We start from the raw sequence: 18,344 nt of genomic DNA on the forward strand, positions 1-18,344 counted from the left end.
CAGGCCCCAGGTGACCAGCCTGTAATGTCCTAACCAAACTAGGGATCACAAAGTCATTTTTGTGATATGTCCCCACCGGGATTCGAACCCGGGACCTCCGGATCGTGAGCCCAACGCTCAACCACTGGAAGCCGTTACTTATTGTTATTGAAACAATGAAACAGTGCTTACAACGAGATGCTGGAAGAGCCATGCGCGCATGACCTGGGTGGCGTGCCGCGGTAGGACTCCGCGCTTGCCGCCACAGTCGTCGCCGCAGTCCTCCTCGGGGGGCGGAGACCCCGACACTGACGAGCACGAGTTGTTGGAGTTTGTTCCTGGTGATGAAGGTTTAACGGATAGAATATAACATAGCATAGCGTTAGGTCTAAGACATATACAGGGTTAAAACACATAATAACGGGTTCTTATCGCGTTTAAAGGGGATATGAGACTCCCGATATTTCGACACTGTTGCAAGTGCCATGATCATGGGATGACTGATGAAATTGGAGTGGAGTACATAGATCCATAATTTTCGACGGGCAGACATATCTGTCTACCCTCTTTCTTTGCCGCTTGCTTATGTATTTGATATCGGAATGTTCGGAACCATCTGAACTCGCACCACACTCAACTCACTCAGTGTCGAAATATCGGGAGTCTCATATCCCTATTTTAAACGCGGTAAGAACCCGTTATTGTGTGTTTTAATTATGATAATAACCGCGTAAACTTAAAACAATGCAAATCGACATCGTAAGGAAAACTTTGAGGGATGATTCAGCTCATGACTGGGTTTATATCAAGTGGAATTTTTCGTCGCAAAAGTATGGAACTGAAAATAATTTAAAAAAACTAAAATTTTAATGATTCTTTTTCCTGTCGGAAAATCCATGAAGATTTTTGTGTTTTTTTTTTTATTTTATATAAATAAAAATATTTATTTGACCATAATAACAACAAACTTAGGACAATAGATTAAAAACTAAAAACATAAGCTTCAAAACTTGAACCCTGCTCCTTAAACTAGGTTAGCCTGTATCTTAAGGAGCAGTGATCGGTGCATGCGAGATAACAGTACAGTACCAGTGTTATAACAGCTTGTTCGGATTTAAAATACATACTTAATATTAGTGTTCATATTTGTTAGAGTGTATGTGTGTGTGTGTGAGTGTGTGTGTGTGAGTGTGTGTGTGTGAGTGTGAGTGTATGTGTTTGTGTGTGTGAGTGTGAGTGTGATTTTCTGTTCCTTTTGCGACGGAAAATTCCACTTGATATCAACTCAGAATCATGGTCTGACCAATCCTCAGTATTCGTTACGATGTCACTAACACCCTGTATGTACAGTCATGAGCAATATAATGTACTCACTTTAGGACTCTGTCGCACTAACATATTTAACATTTAGTGAGACTTACAGTTCAATTTATCAAAAAAGTTAATGTGACATGGTACCAAAGTGTATACATATTCATTAAGGCACTCCTCTTAAGAATGTTTCGCAATTTAAATACCTGGGGCACTGGGTCACGAGTACTCTCAAGGACGATATGGACATGGATAGGGAACGCAGAGCCCTGGCTGTCCGATGCAATATGTTGGCTCGTAGGTTTGCAAGATGTTCAAGGCCAGTTAAAATCACGCTATTCAAGGCGTATTGCCAGTCATTTTACACATGCAGCCTGTGGACCAACTATACGCGGAAGGCATACAGGGCACTGCGTGTCCAATAAAATAATGCGTTCAGGGTGATGCTGGGGTTGCCACGCTACTGCAGTGCATCGGGTATGTTTGCCGAGGCACGGACAGATGGCTTCGATGCCATCGTGCGAAAGCGAATAGCCTCACTGGTGCGGCGGGTGCGGGGCAGCGGCAGCGTCCTCCTGAATAGCATTACGGATAGGGTTGATTGCCCTATGGTTAGGCATTGGATGAAGGCACTAATAATGCCTGATTCTGGTGCCTATGATAAATAATGATAGTGTGTTATATATAGGTGTTGTACTACTAACATAGAATTAAGTTTCATTGTTTTCATACTTTAATATTTAATTTGATTGTTAACTAACCTAGTAAGTAAGTGCATTGTTACTAACAAATTATGGATGTATACGTATTATCCGAAATAAATTGTTTTGAATTGAATTGAATATTAATACTCGTGACCGTATATGCTCCTCCCATTACATTGCCTTTTTGAATTATGTACCCAAGCAATGGGAAAATAGGTAATTATCACGTCAAATCTGAACAGCGCCATCTATATTGATTTTGGGGAACGTAGCCTGGAAAGACCCTCAGTAAATAAAGTTCTCACTCTTTATTTAAGAGCTGCGCTCTTGTCGGTGGAGTAATCGCCATCACTCCATAGATAGGGCGTGTAGAACGGTGGTTGCCCCAATCGCCTTCCGTTCCGCAGCACACCGACCAATTTCTCAATCGGTGATGTTCTAGCTAGAGCCCTACCAGAATCCATTTCCTCGGCCTCCAACCAGTACTGATACCGCTGCTGCCCGGCATCAGGGGTGCGCTTTTGAAGTAGCGGCGCCTACTCGCTACGTCACAAGATCGTCATAGAACCTAAGTAGCATTTTATAGGTTAGCCCGTCCCAGTGAGCTACCCACTACGTTCTGCTAATCCTGTCGCTGTTTGGTCGGGGACTGCTTATTTTTATATTCGCAGCTAACCATCATACCTGATGGCCATTCCACTATCCGCCACCTGTGGACCCTGTAGATGGCCTCCAACTCAGCCTACTACAAAAATAAAGTTACTAACCTGTAAAGGAGTCATTATTAGTCAACAACCCGGCTCCAATCTGGCCGATCGGCGTCGACCCCTGGACCACAAGCGAGGACGCTGGAAACAGGGAATATACTGATGTAAGTTTAGTGCTAGTAAGAGTAAGGGAAAAAAGACAAATACTGAGAATTATTGAAGTTTAGGACAGACAGGAGGAGCTCGGTGGCGCAGCGGTAAACGCGCTCGGTCTGCGATTGTTGAAGTTAAGCAACTTTCGCAAAGGCCGGTCATAGGATGGGCGACCACAAAAAAGTTTTCATCTCGAGCTCCTCCGTGCTTCGGAAGCCACGTTAAGCCGTTGGTCCCGGCTGCATTGGCAGTCGTTAATAACCATCAATCCGCACTGGGCCCGCGTGATGGTTTAAAGCCCGATCTCCCTATCCATCCATTGGGAGGGCCCGTGCCCCAGCAGTGGGGACGTTAATGGGCTGGTGATGATGATTGAGGACAGAAGAGGCAAGAGGATTGGACACCTAATAAGACACGACGAATTGAAAAAAAGCTAGAAGGAAAGAGAGGAAGGGGAAGACCAAGAAGTCCTCTTCGTCATACTACATCATATTGGCTAATTCGTACGTAATTATCATGGATAAACTTGTTGAAGGTCAATGTAACATTTTTGAAGTTACGTCATTTCGCAAGGTGTTATGGCTGAGGAGAAGAAATGACAAGAAACTACAAAAGCAACACGTCTTTTAAATCAATGTAGGTATACATTACAAGTTATTAAATAACTAGAGGAACACATTAAATACCAGACATTTTCATCATTTAAGTAGTCAATGGTGCTAATTCCTGTAAACACCATCTTATTTTATTTTAAGTTATACCTGTCATTTTCTAATCCGCCGAAAAGGAAAGGGACAGGTAATCGATAAGCATAAAATTTATGGAACACATACGTCAATTTAAGCACAAATCTAAAGTAATCCTATAAAATCATATAACTCACGTGGGTCCCGCAGCGGCGCCGCGTACGGCAGGTCGGCGTGTGGCGGGAACACGGCGGGGAACGACGGCGCCGGCAGCGGGGGCGCCGGCGGGGACTGCGGGCGGAAGACAAGGGATTCTCTTAAAATGCATAAATGGAACTTTATGGAAAATGCATAAAGAAAACATGAAACAGTAGGACTAGGGCCCTGTGCTGGGAGGTTTTCTGGCCACGTGTTTCCCTCAGCGTTACAGATTCCGATGTGGTAGTAGTTTTACAGCTAGTTACATAATATGTAATTTAATTATGTTTGACGTTCAAAAAGCGCTAACTTTGTAAACCAATTTTGAAAAATAAATATTTTTGAATTTTGAATTTTTGAATTTTATGGTTTTGTCATAATTTTAATGATCATAATCCTTTTCGCATAACGTTTTTAAGCATAATAGTACTTTCCCATAATCACATCTAAGAATACTGGTTTGTTAGGTATAACTTATTTTTGGACTAATATTTGTTGGTATAAATTTTATTCGCATATAAATATGTATCCATAATTCTTTTTACACACGAAAAGTATGCTGAATGATGGATGACCAACAGCATGAAATAGTGTCAAAAAATATAAAAAGTCACAATCATGAACCAAATGCAGCCAAGGAAAAAGTAAGTTTCGGAAATTTTCAAAGTTGTGCCAAAACTTTTCTTATTCGGAGTATAGTTTTTATGCTTATAATACTTATGCTTATATGTCATTATTGTCATTAATTATTATGCTTATGGTAGTTATGAGTTTCAAAATTATGCTTAAAAAGTTATGACAAATTAATACTATGCGTAACTAATAATAGGACAAGTAACATTATGCCATGGTACATTAATTACATAAAAAAATATGCGTAAAAATAGACAACCGGAAGACAATGCATATAATGGTGCTAATTCCTCCCCACCAGCGGCTGAGCTAGGTTTACCTCACCCCCTCGGTCTTACTTTAGTCTTCAATCGTACGGCGTCACACGTCACACACAGATGCGCGTGTACGATAACGTCAATAAACGTTGCATACGTGAACGTGTTAATACTTTATAATAGACTAGCGACCCGCCCCGGCTTCGCTCGGGTGCAATGCTGAGGAAAAAATTTAATTATTTACGACATCACATTAAAAACCTCAAAAATAACAGTATTTATCCACTATTTAATGGATGTTATTATACATATAAACCTTCCTCTTGAATCACACTATCTATTAAAAAAAACCGTATCAAAATCCGTTGCGTAGTTTTAAAGATTTAAGCGTACAGTCACGAGCAATATCATGTACCCACTTTAGAACCCTGTCGCACTATCATATTTGACAGACACACGCGCACACACACACATATGCGCATACAGACGCGCGCTCACATTCACACACACACGCACTCAAACGCACACAGAATCTTTACATTTACCTTACATACTTCTTTGTGTACCACTCAATTTTTATACTTTATGTTTTGTTTTGGCTTCACTTTTCTATAGTTCTAAGGTTATAAATTAGGAGTTCCGTAAGAGGTTGGGAGCCTGGTGATCTGTCACACAGGGTCACACCTAGTATCGACACCAGTCTCTCACAAAGGCACTGTAGTGCGTATCATTACCTTAGTTAAGTTTACATAATTTGTGTTACCTTAATTAAAACACATAATAACGGGTTCTTACCCGGGTTGTGTTACCTTTGTGAAGGGAAAATAAAGATTATTTTTATTTATTTTTTTTTATTTAATGAGACTTACGGTTTAATTTGTCAATAAAGTTAATGTGACGTGGTATCAAAGTGTATACATATTAGTACTCGTGACCGTACATAGGGATATATGGACAGAAAAAGCGACTTTGTTTTATACTATGTAGTGATGTGTGAGCGAGACGGGTAATGTGAACATACATTTCATACCTGATATTGTGGCGAGTTTGAGGTGCTGGAGTGGTCGTCCAGGGGACCGGACAGGTTGTTATTGCTCTCCACGCCGCCTGGAATATGAAGAAATTAAATAAAAAAGAATACACATACATACATACATAAACTCACGCCCGTAATCCCAAATGGGGTGGGCAGAGCCACAAGTAATCAAAGACAACTTGCAGCCACTGTTGATACGAAGTCCTAAGATGGATATGATGAACCTTATGGTGATAAGGGATCAGCCTATCGCCCATAACATTAGTCCATCACGTTAGAGGACGCAATCCCTCTGTCGGTTAAAAAAGAATCATTCGAAAGATAATCATGCGGGGTAAAAGAAAGAAAATCAAAAGAAAAGAAAGATAATCAATAATCGGGGGAAAGATAATCAGAGGGATTGTGTCCTCTAGCATGATGGACTAATGTTATGGGCGATATGCTGATACCTTATCACCATAAGGTTCATCATATCCAGCTTACGACATCGTATCAACAGTGGCTGCAAGTTGTGTTTGATTACTTGCGGCTCTGCCCACCCCATTAGGGATTACGGGCGTGAGTTTATGTATGTATGAGTATAATCATGCGGGGTACCGAACTGAGCATAATACCCCGCTAGCACCAAGTTGGTAGTGTGACTAGGGATCGACGATCCAACGGTGTTATGTTCTCTCTCACTTGTATCGTGTGGGTTGTGAGGTGGATTACCAACGCCATCAACCCTGGTGTCAGGGTTATTATTGAGCCGCCAACGGCCCCTGAGAGTCGTTTGTTTTTTTTTTGTTTTGGTTTTCCCCGAAGGGTAAGGCAAAGGGAACTATGCCCATACAGCCATGTCTTACGTATTTTTTTTCTTGATGATTGATGAAATGATGATGATGAAACCTAAGCCCCCACCCTCGGAGTAGACTTCTACTCCGAACCCCAAACGAATTAACTCAAAAGTCCGCATAAACTTTCGAGTTATGAAGCGGCTTCCTGGCACGAAGCGAAAATAGGCAGATACACTTTGTTTATTGAATACTCCTATATAATAACACTCGCGAATGTCTTCCGACTAACTTAATGCGATCATTAACCACAAAACACCAATTCGTATTAATTATTTAGATTATTCAATGAAGAAAGCAACTGTCCCGTTCCCGTTTCCCGCCAAAAAGCCGAGAGTCGTTTGAATGTATCCTCCCTCCCGCTTTTTTTAATTAAATTTATGGCATGTCCTGATATATATACAGGCTGTTTGGGACATCGTAACGAATACTGAGACGGATGATCCGGGGTTGATTCTAAGCTAATATCAAGTGGAATTTTCCGTCGCAAAAATTCATTTTTTTTTTTTAGTTTTGCGATGGAAAATTCCACTTGATATCAACTCAGAATAATTATGGTCTGAATCATCCCTCGAAGTTTTCGTTACGATGTCAGTAACACCCTGTATGTTATAGAGTTAATTTTCCTTTAGTTTTATTGTTTTCATAGCAATAGCTATTTCTGGTTGGCTCATGTCGACTACTTAAGTTGGTACATGGGCCTTCTCAGGGGCCTTTGGCGGCCCAATATTAACTTGCATCAGCAAGTAGTAACTGGGACCAACGGCTTAACGCGCCTTCCGACGGTGTTACGTTGGTCTTACTTGATGTCACAATTCTTTATTCAATTCAATTCTTGATGAATGGGGTCACAATTCTTGATGTGCATGTATTTTATTTGACTGACACCTGTGTTTTATTCCTAACTCTATGGACACAGAACGGCTTACTGTAAGGCCGACCAATCAGGAACAGCCTTCGGACAGTTGACAATTTGATAATTGTAAGATTGATTTAACAGTTTCACTTCGATAGATTATAATCTGACGAATTATAATACGTTAAATTGTAAGCAGTATGTTACTGTTCACAATTTTTCGACAGTTCACAATCTCATATATACGAGATAGATTATAATCTAACGTTATTTACAATTTTACGGTGACATATATACGTCGCGCTGTGAAAACTTCGATACCGCGTTTCAGAACCATTCCCCCCTCCTTCCCCTCTAATACTACGTGACGCTCACCAGCGGAGTAGTCTGTGCGCAACAGGTTCTCGCTCTGCATCTTGGTCTTGAGGCAGGCGATGTAGCGCCCGCAAAAGTCCCGGCACAGCTCCTGGACCTTCTCCAACTCCAGCAGGTGGATGCGGAGCACCTGGAAACCAGAAGAAAAGCTTATATAATAGAATATATTTACATAACATAAACATACCCCCAGAGAGCTCGGTGGCGCAGCGGTAAACGCGCTCGGTCTGCGATTGTTGAAGTTAAGCAACTTTCGCAAAGGCCGGTCATAGGATGGGTGACCACTATAAAAAAGTTTTCATATCGAGCTCCTCCGTGCTTCGGAAGGCACGTTAAGCCGTTGGTCTCGGCTGCATTAGCAGTCGTTAATAACCATCAATCCGCACTGGGCCCGCGTGATGGTTTAAAGCCCGATCTCCCTATCCATCCATAGGGAAGGCCCGTGCCCCAGCAGTGGGGACGTTAATGGGCTGATGATGATGATGATCGACACAAGATACAGAAATAATGACAACAGATGCAGAAAGGGACAACAACTAACCTGTATGCTTTTGATCATAAGGCCGTCGATCTCTGGCTCGTCGGTGAGGAAGGGCCGACGGTCGCGGCGTTGGTGCTGCACGAAGGCCTGAAGGTCCGCTCCGAAGGCGTCGGCCGCCACGGGCTCCGCCCCCGCTGTGGCCTGCTCGCATCGCTCTAATAAGAGGGCTAGCAGCGGAAACAGTGGGTGTCTGGAAGGACAGAGACAGATTACATTAGCATACAATATAAAAGCCTATAATACTACGTATAGAACGGCAACTCTCCGCTCCCCACCAGCGGCTGAGCTAGCTTTACCTCACCCCCCTCGGTCTTACTTTAGTCTTCAATCGTACGACGTCACACAAACAGTTGCGCGTGTACGATAACGTCAATGTGTATGTGTAGCGAGCGTCACATATGGCGGGTGACGCGGTGAGCGACGCAGATGACGCACCAAGACCCGCTATGTCTGAACCGCACGAGTCTCCATGAACGTCTTCTGTCCACCCTTTCAGGTATACAAGCGTGATGCTATTGTCCAACTCACTAATAACCCTGACACCAGGGTTGATTAGGTTAGTATTCCACCTGACAAACCACACGATAAGAAGATTGTCCAACGGTGTTATGTTGGAAGTTGTATATATGCATCGCGCTGTGAAAACTTCGTTAGCGCGTTTTAGGACTGCAGTGAATGATGCGCGCCATCTGTTGCTTATGGGCGGAATTAGCTCGTCAACCAGTTACTATGTTATGTTGTCTTACTTGTAGACGGCGCGCTTGTCGGCCTCGAACTGTGCCTGGTCGGCGTCCGCGGCCGGCGCTCCGCCCTGCATGCCGCTCACCACGCCCGCCGACGCATCTGCAACCAGAGGAGCTGGAGTTAGACAACATTTGCAACCAGGACGGGCAATCGACAGAAAATGGCCGTGATTCCTGCATACACGAAAAAAAAGAAGTGTTCTTGTATTTGACAAATGACAGATACTGAGGCATGGAACTAACTCTGTATCATCATAAGTTCATAATGAACATTTTTCATATAATAAAGTACAATTAGAGCTGCCTTATTGTTAGTATACCTACTTAAATGAAAATAAAAACCACTTTTCGCATTATAGGTAGGTATTCGCCCCGATTCCTGCAGACACCTCCTAATTTTATTTTAAGTTATACCCATCATTTTCTTATCCGTCGAAAAGGAAAGGACGGGAAATCGACAGGCATAAACTTTATAAAACACACGTGAAATTTTAGGCAGAAATAACAACCCTCTCAAAATTTTACACTGGCGAATAACTCGACGAAATTAAGTTGACAACACACGTCAAACGGGTTGCTTTTTTTTTGACGTGTCTTATTGTAGATTTGCCGCAGATGGCATTAACTACTTGGCCGGACAAATGACAAACGGGTTGCATACCAGCGAGATGCCTATGTGATTCGCTCGGGTTATTTATTCATTCACTCGTTTTAAAATAATAGACGGTGAAAAATAAATTATAAAATGCTAATCTTGAAATAAAAGCCTCATTTTAAAGTAGGGTATTTGACTGGGTCACAGATAAATTATGAAATGCTAATCTAGAAATAGGAGGAGCTCGGTGGCGCAGCGGTAAACGCGCTCGGTCAGCGATTGTTGAGGTTAAGCAACTTTCGCAAAGGCCGGTCATAGGATGGGTGACCACAAAAAAAAAAGTTTTCATCTCGAGCTCCTCCGTGCTTCGGATGGCACGTTAAGCCGTTGGTCCCGGTTGCATTAGCAGTCGTTAATAACCATCAATCCGCACTGGGCCCGCGTGATGGTTTAAGGCCCGATCTCCCTATCCATCCATAAGGAATAGAATAGAATAGAATAGAATAACTTTAAGGAAGGCCCGTGCCCCAGCAGTGGGGACGTTAATGGGCTGGCGATGATGATGATGAATCTAGAAATAGAAGGCAGTCGAAGTTGATCAAAAATCAATCCCATTTCGCTTTCAGACTTAGTAAATAGAATGAGTTCGACGTTTGACCTTTTTTAGTGATGTCACAGGACAGTATTTCCATACAAACTTTAGTAAAAAGTATCTCATTTGACTAGGTTGTCATGTAGCCTATTAACAGCTGTCAATCATCCGTCCCTTTCCTTTTCGGCGGATGGGTATAACTAAAAATAAAATTAGGTATCTGCAGGAATCGGGGCCATTATAACTAAAACAACTTTGGTGTTAATTCCTGTAAACACCATCTGAATTTATTTTAAGTTATATCTGTCATTTTCTTATCCGCCGAAAAGGAAAGGGACGGGTAATCGTTAGGCATAAAATCTTTGTTTTAGATTTGTGCTTCAAATTGACGAGTGTTCCCTATAAAAAAAATTGCATTGGCTAATAACCCGTCAAACGGTTTGCATACCAGCGAGATACCTTTTTAATTCGCCCAGGTTATTCGTTAATTTACTCATTCTTCCTAAAATTAAGAGCTATCAATCATCCTTTTCGGCGGATAAGAAAGTGACAGGTGTAGGCTTAATAGATAGCGAGGAAAACAGGGCGTTAGGGACATCGTAAGGAATACTGAGAGGAATGATTGCGCTGATTATTCTTGATATGATGATGATTTAAGTTAATATCAAGTGGAATTTTCCATCGCAAAAGTAAAGTAAAATTAGGAATTGTCTGCAGGAAAACCATTATAATATTGTAGTTATGTAAAGATCGTCAAAACAATGCCAATGGCATAAAGTAGAACAAGTGGTAACAAGCGGGGACGCCAGTAAACATGTAAGGAGATGCGAGAGACATATACCACGGAACAGAACAGGCTAGTATCCAACCAGTCAAATCAGTTCATCATCATCACCAGCCCATTAACGTCCCCACTGCTGGGGCACGGGCCTTCCCTATGGATGGTTAGGGAGATCGGGCCTTAAACCATCACGCGGGCCCAGTGCTAATGCAGCCGGGTCCAACGGCTTAACGTGCCGTTCCGAAGCACGGAGGAGCTCGAGATGAAAACTTTTTTTTTGTGGTCACCCATCCTATGACTGTCCTTGGCGAAAGTTGCTTCAACAATCGCAGACCGAGCGCGTTTACCGCTGCGCCACCGAGCTCCTCAAATCAGTTACTTCTTACTAAACGTCAAAACACGAAATTACTGCGGAATCTGTAGCACTCTGTGACGTCATAGAAGAACGAAATAAAAAAACCGGATATTATTACGTTTTTCTCGATTCTTCTTCTATCGTGTGGGTTGTGAGGTGAATTACCAACTTCATTAACCCTGCTGTCAGGGTTATTATTGAGCCGCCAAAGGCCCCTGACATGGCTCATGTAACGACTACTTACTTACATCAGTAAGTAGTAACCGGGAAACGAAAAGCCGTTGGCTTAACGTGCCTTCCGAAGCACGGATCATCTTACTTTTTCTCGATTAAGGTTCATAAAAAAGAAAATGTTTTTCTTCACTTTTAGGACTGTCTTTATTTAGTAATCAGTATTTCATCATTTATCTTTGATTTAGGACGCTACCCGATTACACTGGAACGGAATAAAGTGACTCTTGTACCATAGACCACAGTGACTCTTGTACCACAGGACCACATTCACTCTTGTATCACAGGACCATAGTGATTCTTAAACCACAGAACCCCAGTGACTCTTGTACCATAGAACCACAGTCACTCTTATAACACAGGACCAGTCACTCTTGTAAGAACCACAGTGACTCTTGTACCACAGTCACTCTTGTACCACAGGACCAGTCACTCTTGTAAGGACCATAGTGACTCTTCGACCACAGTCACTCTTGTATCACAGGACCACAGTCACTCTTGTACCTCAGGACTACAGTGACTTCAGACAACGAATTATCTCAAAAACCATCCCTTAACCCATAGTTTACTCCGCTCCCCTACGTGTTATGAACGAAGGCTGGCAATAAAAAGAGATATTAAAAGCGAACGCGGCACATTCATCACAAGTGTTGCCAGTTGCCGGATTGATATAAGATGGCCTCACCCCATTCCGGGGTAGTTTTATGTAGTGGCGGCGGTTTGTACGAATAATGGAGGTTTACAATGGTTTTTAAATGTTTACATCCACTCCTTGCCAGATATGTTCAAGTCCCACGTAATAGGGCGAGCCTATTACCATTCTCTCTCTTTATTTAAGAGCTGCGCTCTTGTCGGTGGAGAAATCGCCTTCATTACTCCATAGATAGGGCGTGTAGAACGGTGGTTGCCCCAATCGCCTTCCGTTCCGCAGCACACCGACCAATTTCTCAATCGGTGATGTTAGAATAGAATAGAATAGAAAAAGTTTATTATAAAAGGACGCCACACACAAAAAAAAGACAACAACATCATATCAAATTTCCACTAAAACAATTACAAAAAAGCAAGACGGATGTTTGTCGAAATGACCATAATGTGGTGGTGGACGTCCTGAGATAAAAGGGCCTCACTCAGCACAAGCGGCGTGAACCACGACGCTGATATTATGTGGACCCTGTTGGGTGACGCACGAACATCGTATTTCATAAACATGTGTTAATGGTGTATATATTCAAATTCAATTCAAAAATATACATTATAAAAACGTATATACCAAATTATTTTAATAGAATTAGAGTGTACATAGACAAATATTATCGCAAAGATGTATACGTAAATACTTAAGATTAGAATTAAAAAAAAGAAAGTTATTAATATAGGTAAAACTAGTAAACAAATGTAATAATATAAACAAATACGAATTCCATGAATGTGTAGTCTGTCTGTGTTAGTACCTATATATCGCGCGTGCCGCACCCGCACCCCGATGTTCTAGCTAGAGCCCTACCAGAATCCATTTCCTCGGCCTCCAACCAGTACTGATACCGCAGCTGCCCGGCATCAGGGGTGCGCTTTTGAAGTAGCGGCGCCTACTCGCTACGTCACAAAATCGTCATAGAACCTAAGTAGCATTTTATAGGTTAGCCCGTCCCAGTGAGCTACCCACTACGTTGATTGTTCACTATTGCCATTAACCGGGCACAAATTTTGGAAACCACGTGATATCAACGGGATACTTTCTAAGCTCATCAATTCAATTTAAGAGCCACGCTCTTGTCGGTGTAGCATTTTCCATTCCAGTTTATGAAAGGCCAATTCCTTGACTTCCCTATAAGACACGACGTTAACCTTTTCTTTAATCTGTTCCATGTAAGCTCTTCTTGGTCTTCCCCTTCCTCTCTTTTCTTCTAGCTTTCTAAGCTACGTTCCCCAAAAAAAAAACTATAGGTGGCGCTCTATCAAATTGTTTTTCCTTCTAATTTCATAGATAACAGACATATGCAACTTTTATCTTTGTTTTTGGGTATAAATGATGACCCTTGTTATTTCACCCAGGCACAACACATCTTCCACCCATTATTGTTCTGATCAAAATAAAGAGAAGCAATATAGGTAGCAACATTAGCAAGCGACAATTATTTTTATATGCGTCTGCCTCCGTAGTCTAGTGGTAAGAGCGTTAGGCTCACGATCTGGAGGTCCGGGTTCGATTCCCGATGGGGACATTGTCAAAATCACTTTGTGAGACTGTCCTTTGTTTGGCAAGGACTTTTCAGGCTTGAATCACCTGATTGTCCGAAAAAGTAAGTTGATTCCGTGCTTCGGAGGGCACGTTAAGCCGTTGGTCCCGGCTATTAGCCGTAAAAACACCTCCACCAACCCGCAGTGGAGCAGCGTGGTGGAGTATGCTCCATACCCTCTCCGGTTGATTGAGAGGAGGCCTGTGCCCAGCAGTGGGACGTATATAGGCTATTTATGTTATGTATGTTATGCGTCTGCCATTAGATTTTATATTTTTGAATAATTACGTATGTATGTACCAGATTAATGAGAAAATAGGTAATTATCACGTTAAATCTGGACAGCGCCCTCTATGCTTTTTTAGAGAATGTAGCCTGGAAAGTCCGTCATTATGTAGTATCAATTACTTATACTTATTTCATTATTTACAAATACAATTTTACATTATTACATTAGAAACAACTTCACGCTTAATTTTTTTTTTTTTTTACCAACGAGGTAAGCTTTTATTTGATATGGAGTTTCATAAAATACAAAGATTTTGGTAAGGGTATTACTTTAAAAAATAAAAAGCATCCCCTTTTGACGTGGTTTGTATATTTACCGCAAATATCATGAACTACTTGGCCGGACAAATGGGGACAGATGATGAGCCAATCGCTCATGTATAACAGAACTTACAATCTATTTGTTTTCTTAGTTAGTCAAAATACCAATCGCTTTTTTTTTTTCATTTCTTTTTTAATCTATTTCACTTAGGTGCATGTACCGTTTACATTAAAAACGCTTTAAAAATCGAATAGCAATTTTAACGGACAAGGTGTCTCCCGGTTTCCCCTCATTTTTTTCGCACTCCGCGACGCCCTCCAAACATTTGCTCATTTTGTCTCTAAAAGGCAAAGGACCTCTCGAATTAAGGCTCAACGACAATTAAACCGAAAATTGTCGATGGTTCTTTTTCGGCCAGTACCCAGCGACTTGTCAATTAGTTAAATTTTCTGAACGAAGCGACTGTGTTGCCAGAGTGGAAAATTTGTTTTTGAGTGGTAATTATTTTTAAGTGTTTGAGTGATTTTTACGAGTGTCATTCGTTATAATAATAAGTCAATGTGGTTCTGTGGTACACCGGCTTGCTTCTCAAACGAAAAGCGCCGTTTCAAACCCCGGTACCGGACTTGCATCATCGTCATCATCATCATCAGCCCATTAACGTCCCCACTGCTGGGGCACGGGCCTTCCCTATGGATGGATAGGGAGATCGGGCCCTAAACCATCACGCGGGCCCAGTGCGGATTGATGGTTATTAACGACTGCTAATGCAGCCGGGACCAACGGCTTAACGTGCCTTCCGAAGCACGGAGGAGCTCGAGATGAAAACTTTTTTTTGTGAAAACTCATTGATGCAAGTAAAAAAAAAAGTTTTCACTTTTTTTTTTACTTGCATCAATGAGTTATTAATTTATCTTAAGTGCAATTTTCACTAACACATTGGATCGACCGGTATAAACAGCGATACGGCTCACCATCTATCACGTTGGTCTAACAGAAAGCTCGGTGAGGTGTGGGTACTTAGTTCATCTTGCGATGGATGTGCCTCTGACTACCCCAATTGGGATATAGTCGTCAGGCTCACGAAGTGAGCTTATGTAATGTTATGTATTTTAAACAACAATTAAATGAAATGAGCGGAAATGCCAAAAAGCAGCATTACTTTTTAAGATGAAATGCTTAATGTGGCTGAATGATTAATGACGCACAAACAATTTTTATAAATAATATATAATCTCCTTAGGTTATCAGAATTTCTATGTTTTATTCTTCTATGGTGTTTGATTGTCTTTTGTCAGGCTTTTTGGCGGAAACGGGAACAGGGCGGTTGCTTTCTTCGTTAAATAATCTAAACTTAATAAAATGTCGCACATATTCATATTATTGCGTTTTACTTGATTATAATTCATAAATAAGTAAAATAGGAAAAAGAAAATCATTTTCCTAAGGTTTAGATATGTTTTTATTTAGTAAATCAGAATTTCATAACAAAAATCATGAATCTAATTTATAAGTGTATGGTATATTGACTTCCGGTGTTCGAAAACCTATCCATCGACAGAGGTTACAAGTTCTCTATGATTACTTGTATCTGATGTTTGTTCCTCCCTCTCAGGCCACCACAAAGGAACTATTTCATACGTTTCTCCAACAATATTTTCACTAAAGGGTAAAATCTAGTTTCCATAGAGATCTGTCCTCTACATAATTCACGGTGCACGACGCGACTGTCTACAAACGTCTATTTTTCCCAGACGTACTGTCGTTATAAGTAGTGATGGGTAGGTTTATCGATAAGTCACTAAGTGAAAGTTTATTTTCTTTCTATATTTTCGTACCTTACGAAACTTTCTAAGGCATGTTTCTAGTGTTATCCGTTCTCATAGAGTCCGCTTACCTAACCTACAATTTTGACAGGATTTAACTTTATTCATCATCATCATCTCCCTAGAATTATCCCGTTTTTCACAGGGTCCGCTTACCTAACCTAAAGATTTGACAGGTCCGTCTTTTTTACAGAAGCGACTGCCTGTCTAACCTTCCAAACCGCGACGGGAAAACCAGCCCAATACTGGTTAGAGCACATACCTCCAAAATGCATTTCTCGGCAATTTGTGAATGTGGGTTTCCTCACTATCTTCCCCCTAAACCCCGACCGTTCACCGTTCTCTATTCTCCCTAAATTAGGCTGACTTTTACACCTTAAATCCCGATTAATTGTTCGGAATCATCCCCTAAAGCTTTCGTTACGATGTCACTAACACCCGGTATATTCATTAGATAGGTAATATAGTCACTTTGAATCGTCAATTTTTAATCAAAATAACTCCCTTTTTGTCACTAAATTTGATACGTAAAGATTAACATTTCTCGACATAAGTATTTTTTATAAAAATCAATTATTTCTTTTCTAACTTCATGTCGATAAGCACATCCCTAGGAACGAACTCTCGAACGTATAACTCGGCCATTTGAATGCGGCGCGCGTTCGATCCCGCGCTTCGAATTTTGAATATTTACAATACACGTACCATAGACAAGTGCTGGCTGAAAACTTGGCGGGATTTATAGAAACGCCATCTTGATTTTTGAATGTAGGTATCGTGTAAGGAGTGAGTATTATTGTAATGTTGTTGGGAAGTTAAAATTGCAGTTTTGCACGTATTTTGTTCTGGTTTATTGCGCGGACTTGGCAAGTTTCTCTTGCTGATAATAGGATAATAACGGCCTCTGTGGTCGAGTGGTTGAGCGTTAGGCTCACGATCCGGAGGTCCCGGATTCGAATCCCGGTGGGGAAATATCACGAAAATTGCTTTGTGATCCCTAGCTTGGTTAGGACATTACAGGCTGATCACCTGATGCTCCCGGTTACTACTTACTAATGTAAGTAGACGACATCGTATCAACAGTGGCTGCAAGTTGTCTTTGATTACTTGTGGCTGTGCCCACCCCTTAGCGATAACGGTCGTGAGTCTGTGTGTGTATTTGAACCTCCACAACCGTCCCCTTTTCCGAATCTCCGAGGAGTAATTACCCTCCTTCATATATTTTTAAGGAAAACGCAAATACATACAGTCATGAGCAATACACTTTAGGACTCTGTCGCACTAACATATTTGACATTTAGTGAGACTTACAGTTCAATTTGTCAAAAAAGTTAATGTGACATGGTATCAAAGTGTATACATATTAATGCTCGTGACCGTACATACATACATAAACTCACGCCCGTTATCCCTAATGGGGTGGGCAGAGCCACAAATAATCAAAGACAACTTGCAGCCACTGTTGATACGATGTCGTAAACTAGATATTATTTATTATTTTATTTATTTATTATTAAACCTTATGGTGATAAGGGATCAGCCTATCGCCCATAACATTAGTCCATCATGTTAGAGGACACGATCTCTCTGTTGGTTTTTACGACATGCCCGGGAAGACAAGCAGTTGAATGTGTTCTATGTTTTTTACTTGCTCCCAGATCATTATAGAAGCAAAAAAAAATTTGCTACAAAAAAATCCATAAAACATATAATTTAAATAGCATTTACCCCAGTACCGGACATGCGCCAATGAGTTATTAATTTACACAGTTAGCTCGACAATTGTAGATGGTGATACTCACCTATCACGTTGGTTTAACAGAAAGTGATAACTCTGTGAGGTGTGGGTACTTTCATCTTGCGATGGATTTGCTTCTGACTACCCCAATTGGGACATAGTCGTAACCTTATGTAATTAGTCTTAACCGAGAACATGAAGACAAAATGGAAAGAGTAAATAATGAAAGAAAATTTCCCTCAAGACACAAATGACGGAACATAATTACATCCAAAACGATTTGGGGCTGACTTGCAATAACAGAACTACGTTGCCTCGTAGAAATTCCGTTTTAGTTATAAGGCTACCATGGTTCGCTTTAAATGAATAGAAAAATAGTCCAGAAAACACACACACACACACACACTTCCTCTCTTCCCTTCAA

The 18,344-nt window shown here is 41.2% G+C and overlaps 1 protein-coding gene across 2 annotated transcripts in view; it reads right to left on the reverse strand.

The window, feature by feature from the left end:
- Positions 1-18,344, reverse strand: part of LOC126379228 (homeobox protein PKNOX2-like) — a 54,041-nt gene that overhangs the window by 15,354 nt on the left and 20,343 nt on the right. For both annotated transcript variants that reach the window (XM_050027919.1, XM_050027920.1), the window contains exons 2-8: positions 9,016-9,112; positions 8,270-8,459; positions 7,729-7,858; positions 5,659-5,735; positions 3,738-3,831; positions 2,762-2,842; positions 172-317 (exon numbers count right to left, since the gene is read on the reverse strand). In XM_050027919.1, the coding sequence (XP_049883876.1) occupies positions 172-317; positions 2,762-2,842; positions 3,738-3,831; positions 5,659-5,735; positions 7,729-7,858; positions 8,270-8,459; positions 9,016-9,086 (789 nt within the window). In that variant the 5' untranslated portion in view covers positions 9,087-9,112. The remainder of the gene's footprint in view (positions 1-171; positions 318-2,761; positions 2,843-3,737; positions 3,832-5,658; positions 5,736-7,728; positions 7,859-8,269; positions 8,460-9,015; positions 9,113-18,344) is intronic.

Source organism: Pectinophora gossypiella, chromosome 28, assembly GCF_024362695.1.
Source record: "Pectinophora gossypiella chromosome 28, ilPecGoss1.1, whole genome shotgun sequence".
Classification (NCBI taxonomy): domain Eukaryota; kingdom Metazoa; phylum Arthropoda; class Insecta; order Lepidoptera; family Gelechiidae; genus Pectinophora; species Pectinophora gossypiella.